Consider the following 20,026-nt stretch of genomic DNA (forward strand, 5'->3'; position numbering starts at 1 on the left):
GCAGCCATTGCAATGTCCCCATGATCACCTGACCACGATTCAGGAGCACAATAACCAGCTCACCATTCTAATAGTTGCAGTGCCCCACAGTCACATGGCCACAATTTTGTGATCTTCACTACTGGCTTCTGACATGCAAGTCAATGGGGAAGCAGCAGGAGGTCACAGTTGTCAATCACAAGAGGTCAGACCTTGCAAATGTCTGTAATTCACTTAAGGACAACAACTGGAACTACTGGAGCTACCAGCATGAAAGTACATCACTTAGGGACGGTGTTCCCAATCATTAATGGAGGACTACCAATTTTATTTGGAAAACCTCAAAAGTATTCCTTCAGCCCCAAAGGATCTAAAAACGGTGCTCTTGTCTATATAAAACTGGAAAGGCATTACTATAAATACGAAACACAGCAATCTGTTTAAATCCCCCACAGATGGCAGTGCTACTTGGGTGAGAATTTCAAGAGTAGTGATGACGTGACTAAGAAATGCACTTTCAAAAATGTACAATCTCTTCACCCCTGGGACTTGGAGAAAGGCTCCTTTGATGCTCTTATGGCACTGCCAGAATTTTAGGCCTGTACATTTAGGAGCATCCTTTGCTCCTAAAATTCAGCACCAGCAGCAAAATGAAGAAGGAACACTATTAAACGCCGAAGACGCTCAATTGGAAGGCTACGTGAACCAGCGCACTATCCCTACATAAGGGTAGCAAGCACCTGCGTAAAAACTGAGGCATGACAAAGTTTAAAGATCCTGGCAAGTGTGAGATGGGCAAAAATAAGAAACGGGGGGGGGGGGGGGAAGAGAAGTTGAAATGAGGCCTTGCAATACGCAATGTGTGTGCATTTTCAACGTGGAACGAAGGACCATTAAGAAAATGAAATCGGATACCAAAATCTGAAAGGATCCTACATCAGCAGGCCCCAGCAAAGGCTGGATGTGCCCAGTGGCATATATATATATATATATATATATATATATATATATATATATATATGTATGTATGTATGTATGTATGTATGTATGTATGTATGTATGTATATGTATATGTATATGTATATGTATATGTATATGTACATGTACATGTACATGTATATATATGTATATGTAATGTATATATATATGTATATATACACACATACACACATACACACACATACATACATACATACAGAGAGACAACCGAAAAACGATTTTAAGAGGCAGCAAGATAAACTGGCAGGAAAGAACTGCTCCTCAAGCAGAGGTGAGTTATAGAGAAGAATATGAATACAGCAACAGACCACGTGAAAATGAGTTTCTGGGTGAGTCAGGGTGCATCAGGGGAGAAAATGGAAGACGGAGAAATATGCAGAGGAAGAAAATGGCAAGAATCATCAGCGTGGTGGGACGGAGATCAGAAGCAAGGGAGACTGGTGGGTCAATGTCTAGACAAGGCTTGCACAGGGAAGGTGAACTGCAACCTGCCGGTGGAATTGATCTGATCTTTTCTACCCATCCTATCTGAAGTGGCAGGAGACACATGCTCTGCGCACCGTCAGCTACGAAGTATCAGCTGGTGGGACCGAGAGGAGATCCTTTTCTGACATAACACCCACCCAGTGATCCCCAGGGACGAGTTTTGTGGAAAGCAATTTTTCCACAGATGGGGGGAGGGGGGAGAATTAGGCAACCTAGATCCTTCACACACACAGTTTACAGTAGGGTTCACGCCCCTATGAGAACCTGATGCCTGATGATCTGAGGTGGACCTAGCGCTGGGGAGTGGCTGCAAATACAGATGAAGCTTCACTCGCTTCCAAGCTGCTCACCTCCAGCTGTGCAACTCAGTTCTTAACAAGTCATGGACTAGTAACAGTCCAAGGCTGAGGAGTAGTAGTCCTAAACCTGCTGGATTTTTATAACGTTTTGAAAGCTTGACTTTGTGTCCAAGTCAAGAGAGCCCATCTCCTGGCTGTCTGGCTGATTGATTATATTACGACCTGCTGTTTGTGGTTATTTTTATTTTCTATTTTTATATTAAGGACGCGGTGGCTCAGTGGGTTAGGACGCTGACCTTGCCGATCAGAAGGTTGGCAGTTTGGCGGGACGAATCCCAAGTGCCGCGTAACAGAGTGAGCACCTGTTACTCGTCCCAGCTTCTGCCAAACTAGCAGTTTGAAAGCACATAAAAAATGCAAGTAGAAAAATAGGGACCACTACGGTGGGAAGGTAACAGCGTTCGGTGCGCCTTTGGCGTCTAGTCATGCCAGCCACATGACCACGGAGACGTCCTCGGACAAGCGCTGGCTCTTCGGCTTTGAAACGGAGATGAACACTGGCCCCTAGAGTTGGAAACAACTAGCACGCGTGTGCGGGGCAACCTTTACCTTTTTTATTTTTATATTGTGCATTTATGTATTTTATTGTAAGTCTCCTAGACTCACACAAAAGTACACTGATGACAAACTGTTGATCTTACCTACTTAGGTAATGAAACATCTGCAAGAATACAACCAAGCTCAGAGAACACCAAGGGGGCCCCCCCGCACATAAAAGTGAGATGGACAACTGTACAAATCAAATAAATAAATGAATACTTCGAATGCTCCACTTGGTTACCAAATTAATTAATTAATTCATTTTCTGGATTAGCACAGTGCACTGCAGCAGAGTCTGCAGAAGAGCTGAGTCTTCAGGCTAAGCCATAAAAACTGAACTAAAACATAACAAGCTAGCTCTTTTAACTTAAGTTGGTTACACACTTTGGGTGAAGCAAGCTGTTCACTGAGGCGTATGGCAGTGAAAGTTGGACCATAAGAAAGGCTGAGCGCCAAAGAATTGAGGCCTTTGAACTCTGGTGCTGGAGAAGACTCCTGCGAGTCCCTTGGACTGCAAGGCGATCAAACCGGTCAGTCCTAGAGGAGATCAATCCTGACTGCTCTTTAGAACAGCGTTTCCCAACCTTAGGAACTTGAAGATGCGTGGACTTCAACTCCCAGAATTCCCCAGCCAGCTATGCTGGCTGGGGAATTCTGGGAGTTGAAGTCCACGCATCTTCAAGTTCCTAAGGTTGGGAAACGCTGCTTTAGAAGGCCAGATCCTGAAACTAAAACTCAAATACTTTGGCCACCTAATGAGAAGGAAGGACTCACTGGAGAAGAGCCTCATGCTGGGAAAGATTGAGGGCAAGAGAAGAAGGGGACGACAGAGAATGAGGTGGCTGGATGGAGTCACTGAAGCAGAAGGCGTGAGCTTAGATGGACTCCAGAAGATGGTAGAGGACAGGAAGGCCTGGAGGAACGTTGTCCATAGGGTCGCGATGGGTCGGACACGACTTCGCAGCTAACAACAACAAGTGAGTGTTTCATCCAAGGAGAGAAGTATACAAATGGCAGCCCCCAAAAAGGTTGCAGGGGTTTAAGCAGCAAGCGAGAAGGCACGGGGCACGGGTGGGAAGACGCTTTTTAAGCAGGCTGCAAAGTGGGTGGGAGTAAATGATAAAAATGAAGTGTCAAGTGATGGAGGCAAGGATGAAGCAAGATTCAAGCGAGGGATAAAATATGCAAGCTAGAGAAATAAGGAAAGTGGCAAAAAACTTTAAAATGGGGATGTTGAAATGGGACGGGGGGGGAGAAAGGCAGGAGGAAGTCGTGGGGGACTCAAGAGCCCAACTTTCTTGTGTGGGGGGGGGGGGAAATGGACCACAGGAGCAAGTCTCCTTCCCCAACCCTAAGTCTCTACCCACCCACCCACCCACCTTTGCCAATCCCGGATGATGGGGATGGTAGTTCAAGGCATCCAGAAAGGACAACCATTGGCCCGATAGTCCCAAGCCATTGGGAAGGATGCCAGTCCATCCCAAAGGCTGCGAGCCAGGGGAGTGGCAGCCTGACGTCTCAGGGCCAGGCTGCTGGGAAGGATGGGCTTTTGTGCTGACCCCGCTCTCCCAGACACGCCCCCCGCCCCTTCGCCACGCCGGCTGGGAACGATGGGGAGTGGAGTCCGCGCCCCAGACGAAGCGGAGGGATGAAGCCAGGGTCCGGCCCGAAAAAGGATTTACAGGGGGATTTATTTCCAGAGAGATTATTACCGCGCTGGCGGCTGAGCCCTCGTCGGGGTGGGGAGGTGGGCTCCGTGGTCGGGAAAGGGGAAAAGCCGCTCCGTCCGTCGGGTTCAGCCGGCCTGCCCGCTCGCCCGCGCCGGCTCAGCTCCATCTGACAGGAAACCACCCGAGTGCCGCCGCCGCCAGCCTCACCCCCGCGGAAGCTCCCGCCGCGGCCATCGCCCTCCGCCTCGCCTCAGCAGCGCGGCCGACTCCGGCCCGGCTGATTACGCGCCTCAGAACCGCCGGAGAAGCCAGCAGAAGGGGGAGGAGCCGGAGCGCGGACGGGCCAATCGGCGGCCCCCTTTCGGCCCAGCCGCCCAATCCGAGGTTGGGCCTCCTGACCAGCCAAGATGGCGGCCCCGGCGGGCGGCGTGTGACCCAGCCGAGCCGCGACCTCGGCGCTTGGCGGGCCCCCGAAGCGGTGGCCGGTCGGGTTCGGTGAGGCTGAGCGAGGAGGACCCTGAGCGGGGGAGGCCTTTCCGCTCGGCCAGGCTGCGGCTAGCGAAAGAGAAGAAGCGCCTACAAAAGGTAGGTGGGAGCTGCTGGGAAAGGGCCGGGAGGCGAGGATGGGAAAATGAGGATGGGATGCCTGAGCAGGGGGTTGGACTAGATGACCTCCAAGGTCCCTTCCAACTTTATTATTATTATTATTATTTATTATTATTATTATTATTATTATTATTATTATTATTATTATTATTATTATTATTATTATTATTATTATTATTATTCCCGTTTGGTTTTCCCAACTGCACGGTCGGGTCGCTTGTCCTTTGCAGAAACTGGGAGGCCTTCCGGGCTGGCTTCTCTCCTGCCAAGCGGAGCTTAGGAACAACGCCCGGTGGCATGAGCGGGTGCAATGCAGGGAGTTGTAATGGGGGTTTCCCGATACTCCCATGTAACACCTCTACTCCGCGAGCTGCATTGGCTTCCGGTTGCCCTCCGGGTGAAATTCAAGGTGCTGGTTATCACCTATAAAGCCCTACACGGCCTGGGTCCGGGGTATTTGAGGGAACACCTGCTGCCGGCATCAAACGCCCTTCGCCCAGTGCGCTCCCACAGGGAGGGTCTGCTCAGGGTTCCGCCGGTGAGAGATTGCCGGCGGGTGACACCCAGGGACAGGGCCTTCTCAGTGGGAGCGCCTGCCCTCTGGAACCAGCTGCCGGTGGAGCTGAGGACTGCCCCCGACCTCCGTTCATTCCGCTGGGGCCTGAAGACCTGGCTCTTTGAGCTTTCGGGCCCAGGCTGAGGAGAAATTTTTAATTGGGGTTTTTAAGTGTACAGGGTCAATTTAATATTTTTTAATTTGGTTTTTAACTTTTGTATGTTGGATTTTTTAATTCCCTGTAAACCGCCCTGAGTCCTCAGGGAAAGGGCGGTATATAAATGTAACTAAATAAATAAATAAATAAATCTCTAGCTGCGGCTTGGTGGGCTGCCTGCAAGACCTTCCCTTGCCCAGGTCCTGATGGCAAGCAAAACTCTAACCCCGGGATTCCCACGCAGGGGTTGCTGCAGGGGTTAAGGCAGGGGTAGGCAACCTCGGCTCTTTTAGGACTCATGGACTTCAACTCCCAGAATTCCTGAGCCGGCTTAGCCGGCTCAGGAATTCTGGGAGTTGAAGTCCACGAGTCCTAAAAGAGCCGAGGTTGCCTACCCCTGGGTTAGGGTGCGACGGTTCGCTGCTGGACCAGGACTTTGTGCTACCTGCAGAAGGGAAAATTGCTGCAGCGCTGCTGCAAACGGTGCAGGTGGTTAGATCCTTCTGCATCGGGTCCGACTTCCTAGTGCTGAAAGGGGTGGGTTGGAAGGGAGGAGTGGATGGACTGAATAGGAATAGGAATGGGAATGGAATGGAATGGAATGGAATGGAATGGAATGGAATGGAATGGAATGGAATAGAATAGAATAGAATAGAATAGAATAGAATAGAATAGAATAGAATAGAATAGAATAGAATAGAATAGAATAGAATATATGGAATGGAATAGAAGAGAAGAGAAGAGCAAATTGAGACTGGAATGGAATGGAATGGAATGGGACGGGACAGGTCAGGATGGGATGGGATGGGATGGGATGGGATGGAATAGATGGGATAGAATAGAATAGAATAGAATAGAATAGAATAGAATAGAATAGAATAGAAAATGGAATAAGAATAGAATAGAATAGCTGGAAGGGACCTTGGAGGTCTGGTCCAACCCCACCCCCCACCCCCGCTTAAGCAGGAGAACCTACTACACCATCTCAAACAAGTCACCCATCCAGCCTCCTCTTAAAAATCTCCAGTGCTGGAGCACCCATCATTTTTGGAGGCAAGCTGTTCCACTGTTTTATTATCCTCCGTCAGGAATCTCCTTAAATCCAGGTTGCTTTTCTCCTTGATCAGTTTCCAACCATTGTTTCTCGTCCTTCCCTCTGGTGCACAACCTGATCCCTTCTGAAGGAAGGAGTGGGTGAACATAAGGAAGGTGTGGATGGACAGAAAGAAGGGAGGAAAGAAGGGAGGGAGGGATAATAGTGGGGAGGAAAATTGTGCTAACCTGTATGGATTATCTCCCTGGGTTTGATAAAGAACTCCAGTATAAATCAGAACACTGGAATGTGAAGTTAGCTTCTGCTCCAGAGAACAATCAAAACTTTTACTTATTAAATTGTTATGTTGCCTATCTCACTATTGAAATGACAATTGTTGCCCTAAAACAAGGTTTCCCAACCTAAGAGGTGCAGACAGGTGTCCAGGGGAGGCATGAAGAACCTTTTTGGCTACATTGTGATGATAAATCCATCTCTCAAAGTTTCATGGCATCGTGTTCAAGAGTTTTTCTTTGTGTTCATTTTGGGGCTTGGTTTTGTAGGGGAGTTGTGATGGCAAAAAGTTTAGGAACACTTTGTAAAATGTTTCCCAACAGTTTGAAGGCCATTGTGATTTAGCGTACCTAAAAGCGTTGTCCATGTGCAGTGTACTTTGCATCTTCAAATCAGTTCTATTATTAAATCTTAAAAATAACACAAATGTAAAGAAAACGGAAAGTAAAAGTAAAGAGGAAGAAAGGAGGAGCTTCTGATTTTTAGTTTGCCAGCACATATAAAACTAGATAGGAATGAAAGAAAAGAAATGTTACAATTTACTCAGGCTCAAAATTTAAGAGAAATTTTTTATAAAATGTTTTACAGATGGCATCTGGATCCCAAGAAGCTGTCCAACATGTATCCTAATTTACAGTCTAAATGTTGGAGGTGCGGTAGTTTAGAAGCTACCTCTTTTCACATGTGGTGGACTTGTAGAAATATAAAAGCTTTTTGGATCAAAATTTGGTGGAACGTTCAAAAGATTTTTAAGAGAAAGATAAAGTTTTCTCCGCAATTGTTTTTATTGGGTATTGTTGTAGATTGTGATGTCAAAGAAACTAACTTGATGTTGAATATGATAACAGCAGCACGGTTACTGGTGGGACAATATTGGAAGAAGGATAGTTTGCCCACTATAGAAGAATGGGTGTTTAAAGTTTGGAATCTTGCAGAAATGTCTAAGATTTCTGCTTATTTGAAAGATCATTCACAGGAAAGATATATTTCAGTTTGGAGGAGATGGATAAATTATATTCAGAACAAATATGGGACTAAAAAGTTCCATTTAGCTTATGAGTAGATTTTAGTGGGATATTGTTATTGGTACGTTGTTTGTAGTTATGTTGAAGGGGAGTTAAAGCACATTATGAATTTGGTTAATTGTATATTATGCATAATTTGTATTTAGAATATGATTATTGTAACTATAATCCTGTATTTAGCTCCGGGAAGTGGGGGGGGGAGGTGGGTGGGTTTGGGGGGGGAGGGATTTGGGGATATATTGTAAAATTTTGTTTTTGTAAAACTCTTTAATAAAAAACAACTAGATAGGAATGAAAGAAAAAAAATGAACGTAGGGCATTGGAGCAGAGTATTTTGACTGATTGATCTGTGTTTCCGGAAGTTATTAAAGTAAATTGAGATCTTTCACAGTTCATTTTCCGGCATAGATGGTTTGGGTTGTTTAGACTTAACAATAGGATTTTGAGCAGGATTTTGGTGTATAATAAGAATTTACTTGGTTCTCTGTTGCTCTCAGAAATAAATGGGCTTTTATCAATAAATCTGTTTATTCAATTTATATAGCTGCCAAATTCAATCAAGTGACTCTGGACAGCTTTCAGCTTTGTTATTGCTTTGGCCATTGGTAATAACAAAAATAAAGCCTTCATAAATGTGGCACCAATAAAAACATTTAACAAAATATATTACAGTGTAAAAAAAAGTGAAACCTTAAAACACTGTCATTCCAAGCAAATAAAATATCAGAAAGCATTAGAGACTTTTGATATAGTGTAGCTGCAGCCCAGACAAAGCTTGCTAAGTTCCCATAGTATTGTTCCTTCTCTCAGTTCATTACATATTCAATTTCATATGAATCAGGATAAAATGATTTCCTTATCAAAAGGGGGCTCAGAATTTCCCCACATGCTGAAGGGAAATAAGAGCACTACAATAAATAATGGGTAAAACCTTCTGTAATTTCCTTGGAGCAAGGACAGAGCACATATTTATATGGGATTATTGAGAAACTGAGATCCACCCTGACTGCTCTTTAGAAGGCCAGATCCTGAAGCTAAAACTCAAATACTTTGGCCACCTAATGAGAAGGAAGGACTCACTGGAGAAGAGCCTAATGCTGGGAAAGGTTGAGGGCAAGAGAAGAAGGGGACGACAGAGAATGAGGTGGCTGGATGGAGTCACTGAAGCAGTAGGCATGAACCTAAATGGACTCCAGAAGATGGTAGAGGACAGGAAGGCCTGGAGGAACGTTGTCCATGGGGTCGCAATGGGTCGGACACGACTTCGCAGGTAACAGCAAATTGAGAAACTGGCCCTCTGTAGTTGTTAATGCTCTTCACTGGAATGGTAGCTTGCTTAGAAGGATGGCACTGTAACATATTTTTGTTTTATTAATAAGTGCATGCCAAGAGGCAATTTTATTTTGTGATAATTTAAAGAGTCTTCTTTGGGCAAAGACATACACCACCCTATTTTTGTAATAATAAAATATTGTAAGTATATGTTGTGATTCAGGGTCAGCCTGTGGGTTCGGCAGTTGGGTCGGATGACTCAGAGGAGGAGGGGGGTGTTGAAGACCTTGCTGAGGGGGTTGAAGATCTTGCTGATGAGAGCCCTCAGCCAGGCCCCTCCCACCTGGTCACGACGCAGACCCAGCTGTGTGAGCCTGACAGCGTGGATGAAGATGACCCACAGCTGGCCCTGTTCAAGGACGCCCGACGCAGGAGGCAGTCAATCAGGAGTAAACAGAGGAAGGCAATGGGGCACCTCGGAAGGAGGCAGAAAGAAGCCACGCCCTGAACTGTATAAAAGGGGAATGCGTGGGAGGGCTGGTTTGCTGAAGGCAACCGCTTGAATAGCTCCTGTTTCATGGTTTGTGTCTTGTTCTGTTTGCTTTTATATCCATAAATTTGGCAGGCTTAGTTCCTGCCTCTTGCCTTCTTGTAAAAGGGGTTGTCCCTGCCTTTTCTGCAGGGCCGGTAGCAGGCTGGTACAAAACAGTATATATACTTTGGAAGTGCTGCAGACTTTGAGCAGGAACAGTGAACTTCTAAGCTACTCCTTACAGCAGCTTAAATTTTCCAGGTTCCCTCCTGGCTTTAAGGAATCAATTAATTACTGAAAATCTAAAATGAATCTTAAAAGCACTCTTTTTTTCAGGCATAGGTAGAAGTGGAGAACCAACATACTGATAAGAAACATTACTGAAGCATTATAATACCATTTTGTATCTTCTCTTTTAATCCCCTTTATCTCCTTTATTTTCTCAATGCTCCAGGGATTAAAATGACAGGGAAAGAATTTCTGGATCATTCTATGGAGAAAATAATCAATAATTCGAGAAGAATCTCAGAAACCGCCTGGGAAAAGATGTTTGAAAAACTGCCTGCACAAGATCAGTGAGTACTCACACTTTGCAAATATCTCACCATTAAGTACAGGTAGTCCTCGACTTACAACCTTTTGTTTAGTGACCAGCTGAAATTACAACGGCACTGGAAAAAGCGACTTATGACCGTTTTCCACACAACTGTTGCAGCATCTGCCATGGTTGTGATCAAAATTTGGACGCTTGGCAATTTGCTCATTTTTGTGACGATTGCAATGTCCCAGGGTCACGTCATCACCTTTTGCGATCATTTAACGAGCAATGTCATTGGGGAAGACAGATTCACTTTACAACTGTGTTACTACCTCCACAACTGCAGTGATTCACTTGACTGTGGCAAGAAAGATTGCAAAATGGGGTAAACTCACTTAACAAACTGTCTTGCTTAGCAACAAAAATTTGGGGCTCAATTGTGGTTATAAGTCAAGGACTACCTGGATTTTCTTTTGACAGTTCCAATTTCAAGATACTTAGGAATCTGCACCCTGATATTGCTAAGCACATTGGTTTGTGCTTAAATTGTAAGCCGCCCTGAGTCTTCGGAGAAGGGCGGGATATAAATGGGATTAAAATAAAAAAAATAATTAAAATAAAAAAATAAAAGAAATAAAAAATAATGCAGTGTAAACAGATAAGATTATTTTCTGAGCCTCCAGAATACAGCAGAAAATTGCTGCATGAAGACCAAATTTCAAACTTATTGTCTGTTTGCCTCTTTTATTTTCTGCTGGCAATAAAATGGAGGCTAATTTGACAAAGGATGATAATTTCAATAGGACTTTTGTTTGCCTAAAAATGTCAGACTTCACCTTAGCAGAAATTATAGTCTGATCGCCACCACTGTATGAATCCGATTGCTTTTGGTAGAAAATGTACCTACCATGAAGCTAGTCCTCAGGAATATGTCATGAGATTCTATACTGGTTTAAGCTTTCAGAGTGAGAGTATTTGCTTTCCTTTTTTTTGTTCTTTTGCTAGTTTGTGACACACAGGTTAGTGTTAGTCGTTGGTGATGGTAGCGGCAGTAACAACTTCTCTTTTTCTACAGAAGTTTCTTCCAAAATGCAGGTCTTACCCTCGCCTTCAATTCAAGTCTCCTTGCCTTGATTTCTAATAACGCATTTAGGAAGATTCTGCACGTCACACAGGCTCGTTATTCAACAGTTGCAGCCATGGCCTTCATGCCATTCACCACAACTACAATTGCTTACGAGGCCATAGTAAAACACTCTTTGATGGCAGGTATGTGTTGAATAGGGACGCGGTGGCTCAGTGGGTTAGGATGCTGAGCTTGTCGATCAGAAGATCGGCAGTTTGGCGGGTCGAATCCAGAGTGCTGCATAACAGAGTGAGCGCCTGTTACATCCCAGCTTCTGCCAACCTAGCAGTTCGAAAGCATGTAAAAATGCAAGTAGAAAACTAGGGACCACTACAGTGGGAAGGTAACAGCGTTCCGTGCGCCTTTGGCGTCTAATCATGCCGGCCACATGACCATGGAGATGTCCTCGGACAAGCACTGGCTCTTCGGCTTTGAAACGGAGATGAGCACTGGCCCCTAGAGTTGGAAACGACTAGCACGCATGTGCGGGGGAACCTTTACCTTTACTTTGTGTTGAATTCATCCAAATAACTCAGCAAGCTTTTAGTTTTCTGTAATAACTACTCCAATATTTCTAGTATGGCGCAGACCTTACCTTCACTGAGCCAAATTAGACCCCATCCTCCATGTGTACGTTTCCTCTTTTTTCCCCAATTATGCCCACAAAACAGGACCATTTTAGTAAATAGTGTGTAAGATCCCGGTACTTACTGCTCCAGACGAGATAAAACCTATGCCACTGTATTTTAAAATTACAACTCCAATTCTTACAAGTTTCTTTTTTCCCCCCATTCGTTGCACTGTACAATTCCCAGAATAATTTACAAAATACTTTAACCTTTTATCATGCTTGGTTAGGGCACTGGAATGCATTCCCCGCTTTCAAAGCTTCTATTTTCAAAAACAAAAAAAAAGATTCTGAGCAGTTCACAATTATTTCAAAAACAGAACTTAAAAACACAGTTGGAAATCTAACCACCCAGACAAAACAGTAAGAATTCATAAAAGACTTGACAAAGGGGTCAAACTCCCAATTCAGGCCAACATGGTGATTTCTTAAGAAACTTGAAATATCCAGGATGCTAAGAGAGTGGTCATTGTATGTGTCTTTGGTGAATGCTGTTTATTAGAAGTTGTGTCTTTTCAATAAAGAACCAGGGGCTGCAACAGACTAGGCATGCTTCCCGAGTCTCATAAGATGACAACCGTTGACTGGACCTGGAGCACACCTATTCTGCCTATTCATATGGGTAGAAATGACTGGACGCAAATGGGCCCTCAAATAGCCAGGCCCTTTTCCATGAAAATCTAGCGCCTTGAATTGCGCCTGGAAGACGTGTCAACTTCTCCATGCTGACTAGCACCTTGAATTGCACCTGGAAGCCATGTGCCAACTTGTGCAGCTTGCCCAACAGCAATGATACATGGACATAAAAAGAAGGTCCCATTACTGCATTTTGGAACAGCCAAAGCTTCTGGATAGCCTTCAAGGGCAGACCCATGTACAGCACTTTGCAAATACTTCAATTGCAAGGTAACCAGATTCCAGTTGAGGAAATTACTCAAGTTTCTACATGAAGATGGCACACCCTAAGCTTACTCTTTTCTCTTACTCTACTACCCTGTGGAGAAGTGGGTCTTTACTCTCCTGAAGTTCTGCCTGTTCTAAGGCGGAAGCATCCAATAGGATGTGTTTTTTTTCAAAGCCTTTTATAATCCGTTTCATGAAACAAATCGTTTAAGAAATTACTGACAAAACTAAAGCAGCATTGGAAAAGACATCAGCAACAAAATTAGGACAGGCATCCATGTAGTTTGAACAATCTCTGTTTTTCTGATAGTATTGCAACCAAACTAAACTGCTTTTTAAATACAGTATTGTTCCTCTAATGTTTCTCAACCTTGGCAGCTTTTTAAGATATGTGGAATTCAATTCCCAGAATTCCCCAGCCAATTATAAGTTGCCAGGGCTGGCTGAGAAAAACTGATTAAAGGCACATAAATAATCTCTGTTCAGACCGATCCAAGACCAGGAAAATTAAGCATCTCATTCAAACTTGTTCTGAGTATTCTCCTGCAATAGAAATCTGAAACAAATCCATGTTCCCTCATGTTTTGATTAGGACCACCAGAAAGGGTGTTACACATCCTGGAGCTACCTATTATACAACCTACAGAAAACTGGCTTAAGTTAACTAACATTCCTAAAGGTGTGCTTCCATACTTTAAAAATATTTAAAATAACCCTGGGCCAATTACTTTGCAGGCCACATAGTAGAACTTGGATTACTGTGCTAATTTAGGCTCATGCAACAATGAATGAATGACTGCACATTTTCTTTGACAAAGCTAGAGGTTTCTTCCACTGGAATTACAGGTCAGTTTAAATGTTCCAGTGGAGCTTGGAACATAGCATTTTATGTCACATGCTCCATACCTAACCTAATCCCACAAGAGGAACGTCGTCAGCATTCAGCATGTCCATTGCATTTTTTCTGAGAACGATTTTAAACCACAGTTCTTTGTTCTTTCAGGCAATTTAAACTGTGAAATCTGTGCTATGGTGAGAGGAAGTTTAGTAGGAGCTGTCACAGGCTATTTCTACCCCATAATTATAGCACTGCCTCTGAATGCATTGCTGGCTACAAGGTATGTTTCAACCACATTGTTATATTAAGCATTCTGATAGCATTTTTATTTGCAGGAACCAAGATTGTGTTTTGCTTGTATTCGGAAATGGGTTTTTGTTGTTACCGTGAAAGTAAGGCCTACCCAAAAAATAAGCCCTAGTTTGATTTTTGGGGGGTGGGCCTAATATAAGCCCTATTCCAAAAATAAAACCCTAGTTTTGGAGTGAGGTAAAATCAAGCTAGGGTAGGGATGGGGAATGTGGATCTGCCCCATGCGCCTCACACCACTTACGTTGCAGCCAGGCCTCTCCTTGCCGGCCCACTTCTTCTTCTGTGGCCTCTTCTGCAGCCAGGCCTGCATTTCTGGAAAGGCCACTGCAGCTGAGAACCAAACTATGGATTGATCCATAGCTCGGTACTGGGCTGCAGAGGCCTTCCGGAAAGGCCCAACTGCGAAATGCAGGCCAGGATGCAGCTGCAGAATGAAGCTGCTCCTTCGGCTGCAGAAGTGGACCAGCTGAGCAGGGCTGTCACTGCCGGAGGCGAGTAAACAAGACACACATACCCAAACCCCAAAAATAAGACCTGGTGCCTCCATTTGCTTGGAAATCAAATGAATTACCAAACTGTGTGCTTTGAGTATTATTAACTTCCATTTTCTGGCATTTCTGTGCATAATTCCAAAAATCCTATTTATCCATTACTTCTATTTTGTGAGATAATCTGTTTTCATATATAACCATTCATTGGTGATCTTTCACTGTTGAACTGTGTGTGTAACAAAAACATGGGGGTAATTAATGTAAGCATTAATTCTATGTAATTATCCAACATGATCGTGTAGATTATAGGATTCTGTACCTTCCTGTCTTACGTACTAAATTATTTTCTTCATTTAAATGCTTTCCTCAACTTCATGAGAATATGGGGAGTCCTTGGCTCATGAGAACCACTGGGATCGGAATTGCCTGGCAATGGCAATTTTGGCAGTCCTGGCTGCTGTCGTTAAGGAAAACTGCAATTCATTACACAGCTTCCAACTTCCTGCTTGTGGGAAGCCAACAGAAAATGTCGGAAATCATGATCTCATGACCATGGGTTCCAATCACATGGCCATGGGGGATGCTGCGGATGGCTGGAACTCGGAAGTCCTGTGATAAGTCCCCCAATTCAGCACCAATGTAACTTTTGAATAGTCGCTGAACACAAGTGGTCGTAAAACGAGGACTACCTGTAGTAAGAGGGAACAGGGTTCCAGAATGTAATGAAATAAAATTAAAACCCGTTATTGCAAAAGCTTTACACCTAAATCTATACCCTTCTTTATACAGATAGTCCTCAACCTAGAACCACAATTGAGCCCATATCATGTCAGTGATTAAGTGAGTTTTGGCCCGTTTTACGATCTTTCTTGCCACAGTTGTTAAGTGAATCATTGCAGTTGCTAAGCTAGTAATATGTTTGTATAGTAACTTTGGCTTCCCCACTGACTTTTGGCCTGTCGGAAGGTCGCAAAAAGGTGATCACTTGACCCCGGGACACTGCTATCATCATGAGCCAGTTGCCAATGTTGATCACGTGACCACGGGGATGCAGTTCACTAAGTGTGAAAAATGGTCACGGGGTCACTTTTTTCAACGCCGTCGCAACTTCAATCGGTCACTAAACAAATGGTTGCAAGTTGAGATCTACCAATATCCTCCTGGTAAATGGATAACATTAGCTTCATATTCGGGGATGGTCAATTTTGGAAAGAAGCTGTCAGCAATTTATTTCCTTCCCAGTAGTAGAGTCTGTTTTAAAGTGGGAAATGAAATGGGTCCCTGTAATTCCTAAGTTATCGCGATCTTAGCCAAATGCTCCGTAACCTTTTCTCTCTTCTAGGTACTATACTACTCCCTTGCCGGGCAAAGAGAATGCGGTGCGATTCTGGGTCACGCTTAGCAAACCCATTTTCAAAAAGATGAGGTTTGGTGCTTTCATCCAAGTTGCACTTGGCGCATACCTTGGCTCAAGACATCACGAAATATATCTCAAAATGATCCACATGCCTGAACCCGGAAGGGATCCTCAGGAAATCGGAGAATAAAACTTAAAAGGTGTTAAGCTTTTATTTGATTGGAGTTCTTTCAAGATTTAGATAACTTTGGAACCTTCTAGTCTGGTTTGGGTCATTTATATCAACTTTGTGAAAAAGGGATAATTGAGACAGACACACACACACACACACACACACACACACACACACACACACACACACACAGAAGTTTCTTAAAGGGATCAACCTCTGAAGCTGTACTATAAGATAGTAACCAACAACACTGGGTGAATGAGAAAAGCAACAACTAAACTTTTGGGCAGGGAAGTCAAGAGATACTGCTGAAAAAGAAGTTGTACAGTGATACGCTTATTTATACAAAGTATATAGATATACTTATCTACATGTGCACACAGCAACAAATGCATCAAATTCATAGAGCCCTTCCTGGAGCACATGAAGAGCACTGAACAATATTTTCTAGATTGCTGGTCTACACACGGGAGAGTAGAGAAAAGTATTTCTCTGTTATTTCCACAATAGAAAACAAAATGGAGGGCAATTTAATGCAAGAGTCCAACAATAATTCAACCTACCCAGTGAACACAAAATGCTAACATAGCTAACATATTGTAGACTGTCCTCAACTTACAATCAATTGCTTAACAACAGCTCAAAGTGATGACAACCTCCCCAGAGCTGCTTGCAACTTGTTTTGCAAAATCCCATAGTGCATATCTGTTTCTTAGCAGAGGGAGACAGCCAGGGCTTTTTTTCTCATAGAACGCTCAGAACGGCGTTCCGGCACCTTTTTTTTGCAAAAAAAAAAAAAAAGAAGAAGAAGAAGCTCCCTCTATTGGCTTTCCTAAGCCTATTGCAGGGCTAGGCAATCTTGGCTCTTTTTTATGACTCATGGACTTCAACTCCCAGAAATCCTGAGCCAGCCATGCTGAGGGGAAAGGGAGAGATTTCCAAGCTGAGCCATGCTGGCTCAGGAATTCTGGGTGTTGAAGTCCTTGAGTCATAAAAGAGCCTGCACTAGAGGAGTACATTAAAATTATTTACAGGGTTACTTCTTTAGGAACTTAGCTTTTAGAATCTAAAGCAGCTAATTCAAAAAAGCCAACAGGAAAGGACCTCAGATTTTTCATCTTCTGTCTTTTGGAAGGTAAAATTAGATAACAAAATAATCTATTTCCTATGTTAACATCTCTGCAATGATGATTTCATAAAGGTAACAGGAAAGAAATGAGAAACATTTTTCTCAATGTAATATGTCTAATTTAGCTGATGCTAGAAAAATAGTATCTTTTGTACTATTTGTACTATTGAAAACTATTTTGAATCTAACCATCTATTACAATTAAACCACTTTAAATTAAACAATTCTTAAGAATGAAACATTCTTAATTTGGACTTTACTTTTACTGTTTGGACTGTTGTGTGTTTTGAAAAATAGATTTAGAATCTAGTTACGTTGCACTTCAGTCTTTAAATAATTAACCTAGTATATACATAACAATATATGATGTTTTCTATGGTGAGCTTAACATCAATAACATTTATTAAAAAAGGCTAAAATAATTTCTGGTGGTATTATCTGTACATTAAAATTTTGTTTAGTCAAAATCTTTCACTTTTTACATTCTGGAAAAGCAGTGGTCATGTATTCTACCAAAAGATGTTACACATGTGCATAAGCGAAGTCAGTAGCATATGCCTTTTTAAAAATATCAAACATGCAAAGAAACAAAAATAAGTCCAAAATATCTGTATTACTTCCAGAAATGCCAGCTTTGCAACCAATATTTCTCATCCATAACTATGGCACCCTAAGGATACCTGCATACATGCAAATGCTTCTCTGGGATCAGTAACGCAGCAGGGATTGCTTTTTCCTTCTAATAACATATACCTAAAACCAGTTTATTGCATTTGGCAATTGTACTAAAAAAAATCTGAAATCAAGTGAAAAATTGATTTAAATTATTTTATTAAAACAAATTAATGGCAATTCTTTTATAAGAAGTTGCCTCAAACAAAATGAGTTTGACATACCTGCTCTAGATAGTTGAATGCTCTAAAATAAATTCTAGACCAGGCCTGTACATGCAGCCTGCCAAGCACCCTTGGACAGAGCACAGACTTTAAAAAAAAAGTAATAAAATCACTACCACTGCCCTAAAAGTCATGTTGCCTAGTGTCTCCATGGCTTACCATGATCACGAGCTCCAACACTGTAGATGCTCCTCTAGTCACCAAATCATCGATTAGCCCATCAGCATTCCTTTGCAGACCACAAAGATTTTTAATTTATCAGTGTGGGCCTTTCCCTTCTACAAGTTGCACAGACCTCTTCTAGATTTTCCTCTTGCCTTTCTGAGTTAATTCCTTGGTCTGTCATTGAGCAAGAATTGACTTTGTAGGGAAGCATATTATCATTTGATGTATGTTTAACATATGTTCTACCTGTATTTACAGATTATATAATATTTGTATGCAATCCACATGGCAAGGTTTGGGGCAACTTACAATACAAAAAAAATATTTTTAAAATTATAAGATTAAAACATAAAAGCAGGGCTTTTTTTCTCATTGAACGCTCTGAATGGCATTCCGGCACCTTTTTTTGCACCAAAAAAAAAAAGCTTTTGCACAAGCTATACTATTCCCTCCCTCCCACAAGCTATGCTACTCGAAAGCCAGTAGGAATTGGTGCTGAGAGCGGCAAAAGACCCGGCCAGCAAACGTTGCACCGGCAAGTTGTCTGCAGCGAAGGTGAGTTGGCAGGAAGTCTGCATCCCTCCCTGCTGCCCAACTACACCATCTCAACTAGGTAAGTAAGAGAGGACAAGGAGTGGGAGGTGGGTTCTGCGGAGTCCATGTGCACTCCTTCCTTGTGCTCACCCGTGTCAGCCAGGCTGGTGGCCTACCTAGTGCTGGACCTGCGCCACCGTCACCTCGCCCTGTGCACCTAAGTGGTCGCCCTGCATCGCCTGGCCCGCCACGCCTCTGCCGCCTGCCCCGCGCAGCACCGCCATATAGAGTGGGCCCCGCTGCTCCCACTGCACCAGCCGCGCCATCTCCGGCCCCAGGGGACAGCCCACTGCCAACACCCCTCACACCCGTGACCGCAGCAGCGCCGCCGCCCCCCCTGCCCGCCGAGAGTTCCGGCACCTTTTTTTTTTTTTTTTTTTAAGAAAAAAAGCCCTGGAGACAGCATTGTCCAAACATGTTTCTGTGGCCATGTGGCCAGCATGACTACGCCAGGGCCCACTTCTTGAAATGAACTGCATTGTCTCAACTTAATATGAACATCCTTCTAGCGTCAATAAAGCACACTGCAGTTTCTCGTATTTAAAAAAACTGACAAAAATATCAGCTATAAATACCAAACTTTGTGGAACTGACAGGAAAAAAAAACCCCTCCAAAATGCATAGGTATAACCAGGCACTGAGCAAAGTACTGACCCCAAATGTTTAAATGGCCGCTTCGAATTTTAACGCTATGAATGAAATTAAACTAAACACTGTTTTGGTAATACAAAATGGTTTTTCAACAAAATGTGAGTTTGCGTAAGGCTTACCTTGGAGATCTCTAACCTTAAGAACTTTTAAGATGTGTCAAGTTCAACTCCCAGAATTGTGGGAGTTGAGATCTTAAATGTTGCCACAGTTAAGACACCCCTGGCTTAGTTAAGAGCAGGGGTCGGCAACCTTGGCTCTTTTATGACTCGCGGACTTCAACTCCCAGAATTCCTGAGCCAGCTATGCTGGCTCAGGAATTCTGGGAGTTGAAGTCCGCGAGTCATAAAAGAGCCAAGGTTGCCAACCCCTGGTTAAGAGTGTTGGGTTTTTGTTGTTTTGTTTTTTGGAAGGGGGAGGAGGTCTGTGCCTGTATGGGGAGGGTCTTACTGCCACTTTTTTCCCCCAGGAAGAAAACACGAATGGGGGGAAAAATGAGTTCGTCCACAGCGGCAGAGAAGCTGGGATGACAGGCATATTTAATATGTGGCATATCAAGAATTAGAATGCATGGAATCATGCAACAACCTTGTTTTGAATATAGGTAGTCCTCGACTTACAACCACAATTGGGGCCAGAATTGCTAAGGCAGTTCTTAAGTGAGTTGCACCCGATTTTACAGCCATTTCTGCCCCAATTAAGTGCACTGCTGCGGTTCAAT

The 20,026-nt window shown here is 43.5% G+C and overlaps 2 protein-coding genes across 2 annotated transcripts in view; one reads left to right on the top strand and one right to left on the bottom strand.

Annotated features, from left to right (window-relative positions):
* The window catches only part of DLG2 (discs large MAGUK scaffold protein 2), a gene marked incomplete at both ends in the record, with an annotated part of 1,055,326 nt that extends 1,051,023 nt beyond the window's left edge, over positions 1-4,303 (bottom strand). The window contains one exon of the mRNA XM_083362102.1: positions 4,046-4,303. The remainder of the gene's footprint in view (positions 1-4,045) is intronic.
* Positions 4,304-4,411: 108 nt separating this feature from the next.
* Positions 4,412-15,904, top strand: LOC310640086 (transmembrane protein 126A-like). Its single transcript, XM_083362193.1, has 5 exons — positions 4,412-4,618; positions 9,963-10,083; positions 11,122-11,315; positions 13,707-13,821; positions 15,687-15,904. Exons 2-5 carry the CDS (start codon positions 9,971-9,973, stop codon positions 15,889-15,891), a joined length of 627 nt encoding a protein of 208 aa, XP_083218319.1. The 5' UTR covers positions 4,412-4,618; positions 9,963-9,970; the 3' UTR covers positions 15,892-15,904.
* Positions 15,905-20,026: the final 4,122 nt, after the last annotated feature.

Source organism: Vipera ursinii, assembly GCF_947247035.1.
Source record: "Vipera ursinii genome assembly, chromosome: 4".
In the NCBI taxonomy this organism is placed as follows: Eukaryota; Metazoa; Chordata; class Lepidosauria; order Squamata; family Viperidae; genus Vipera; species Vipera ursinii.

What these genes read in the sequence shown, in the direction of transcription:
- LOC310640086 (XM_083362193.1), top strand. Translation starts at nt 9,971, where the DNA reads ATGACAGGGAAAGAATTTCTGGATCATTCTATGGAGAAAATAATCAAT. An exon ending in AAACTGCCTGCACAAGATCA is followed by an intron (nt 10,084 to 11,121) that starts GTGAGTACTCAC and finishes CTTTTTCTACAG; the next exon opens with AAGTTTCTTCCAAAATGCAG. An exon ending in AATGCATTGCTGGCTACAAG is followed by an intron (nt 13,822 to 15,686) that starts GTATGTTTCAAC and finishes TCTCTCTTCTAG; the next exon opens with GTACTATACTACTCCCTTGC.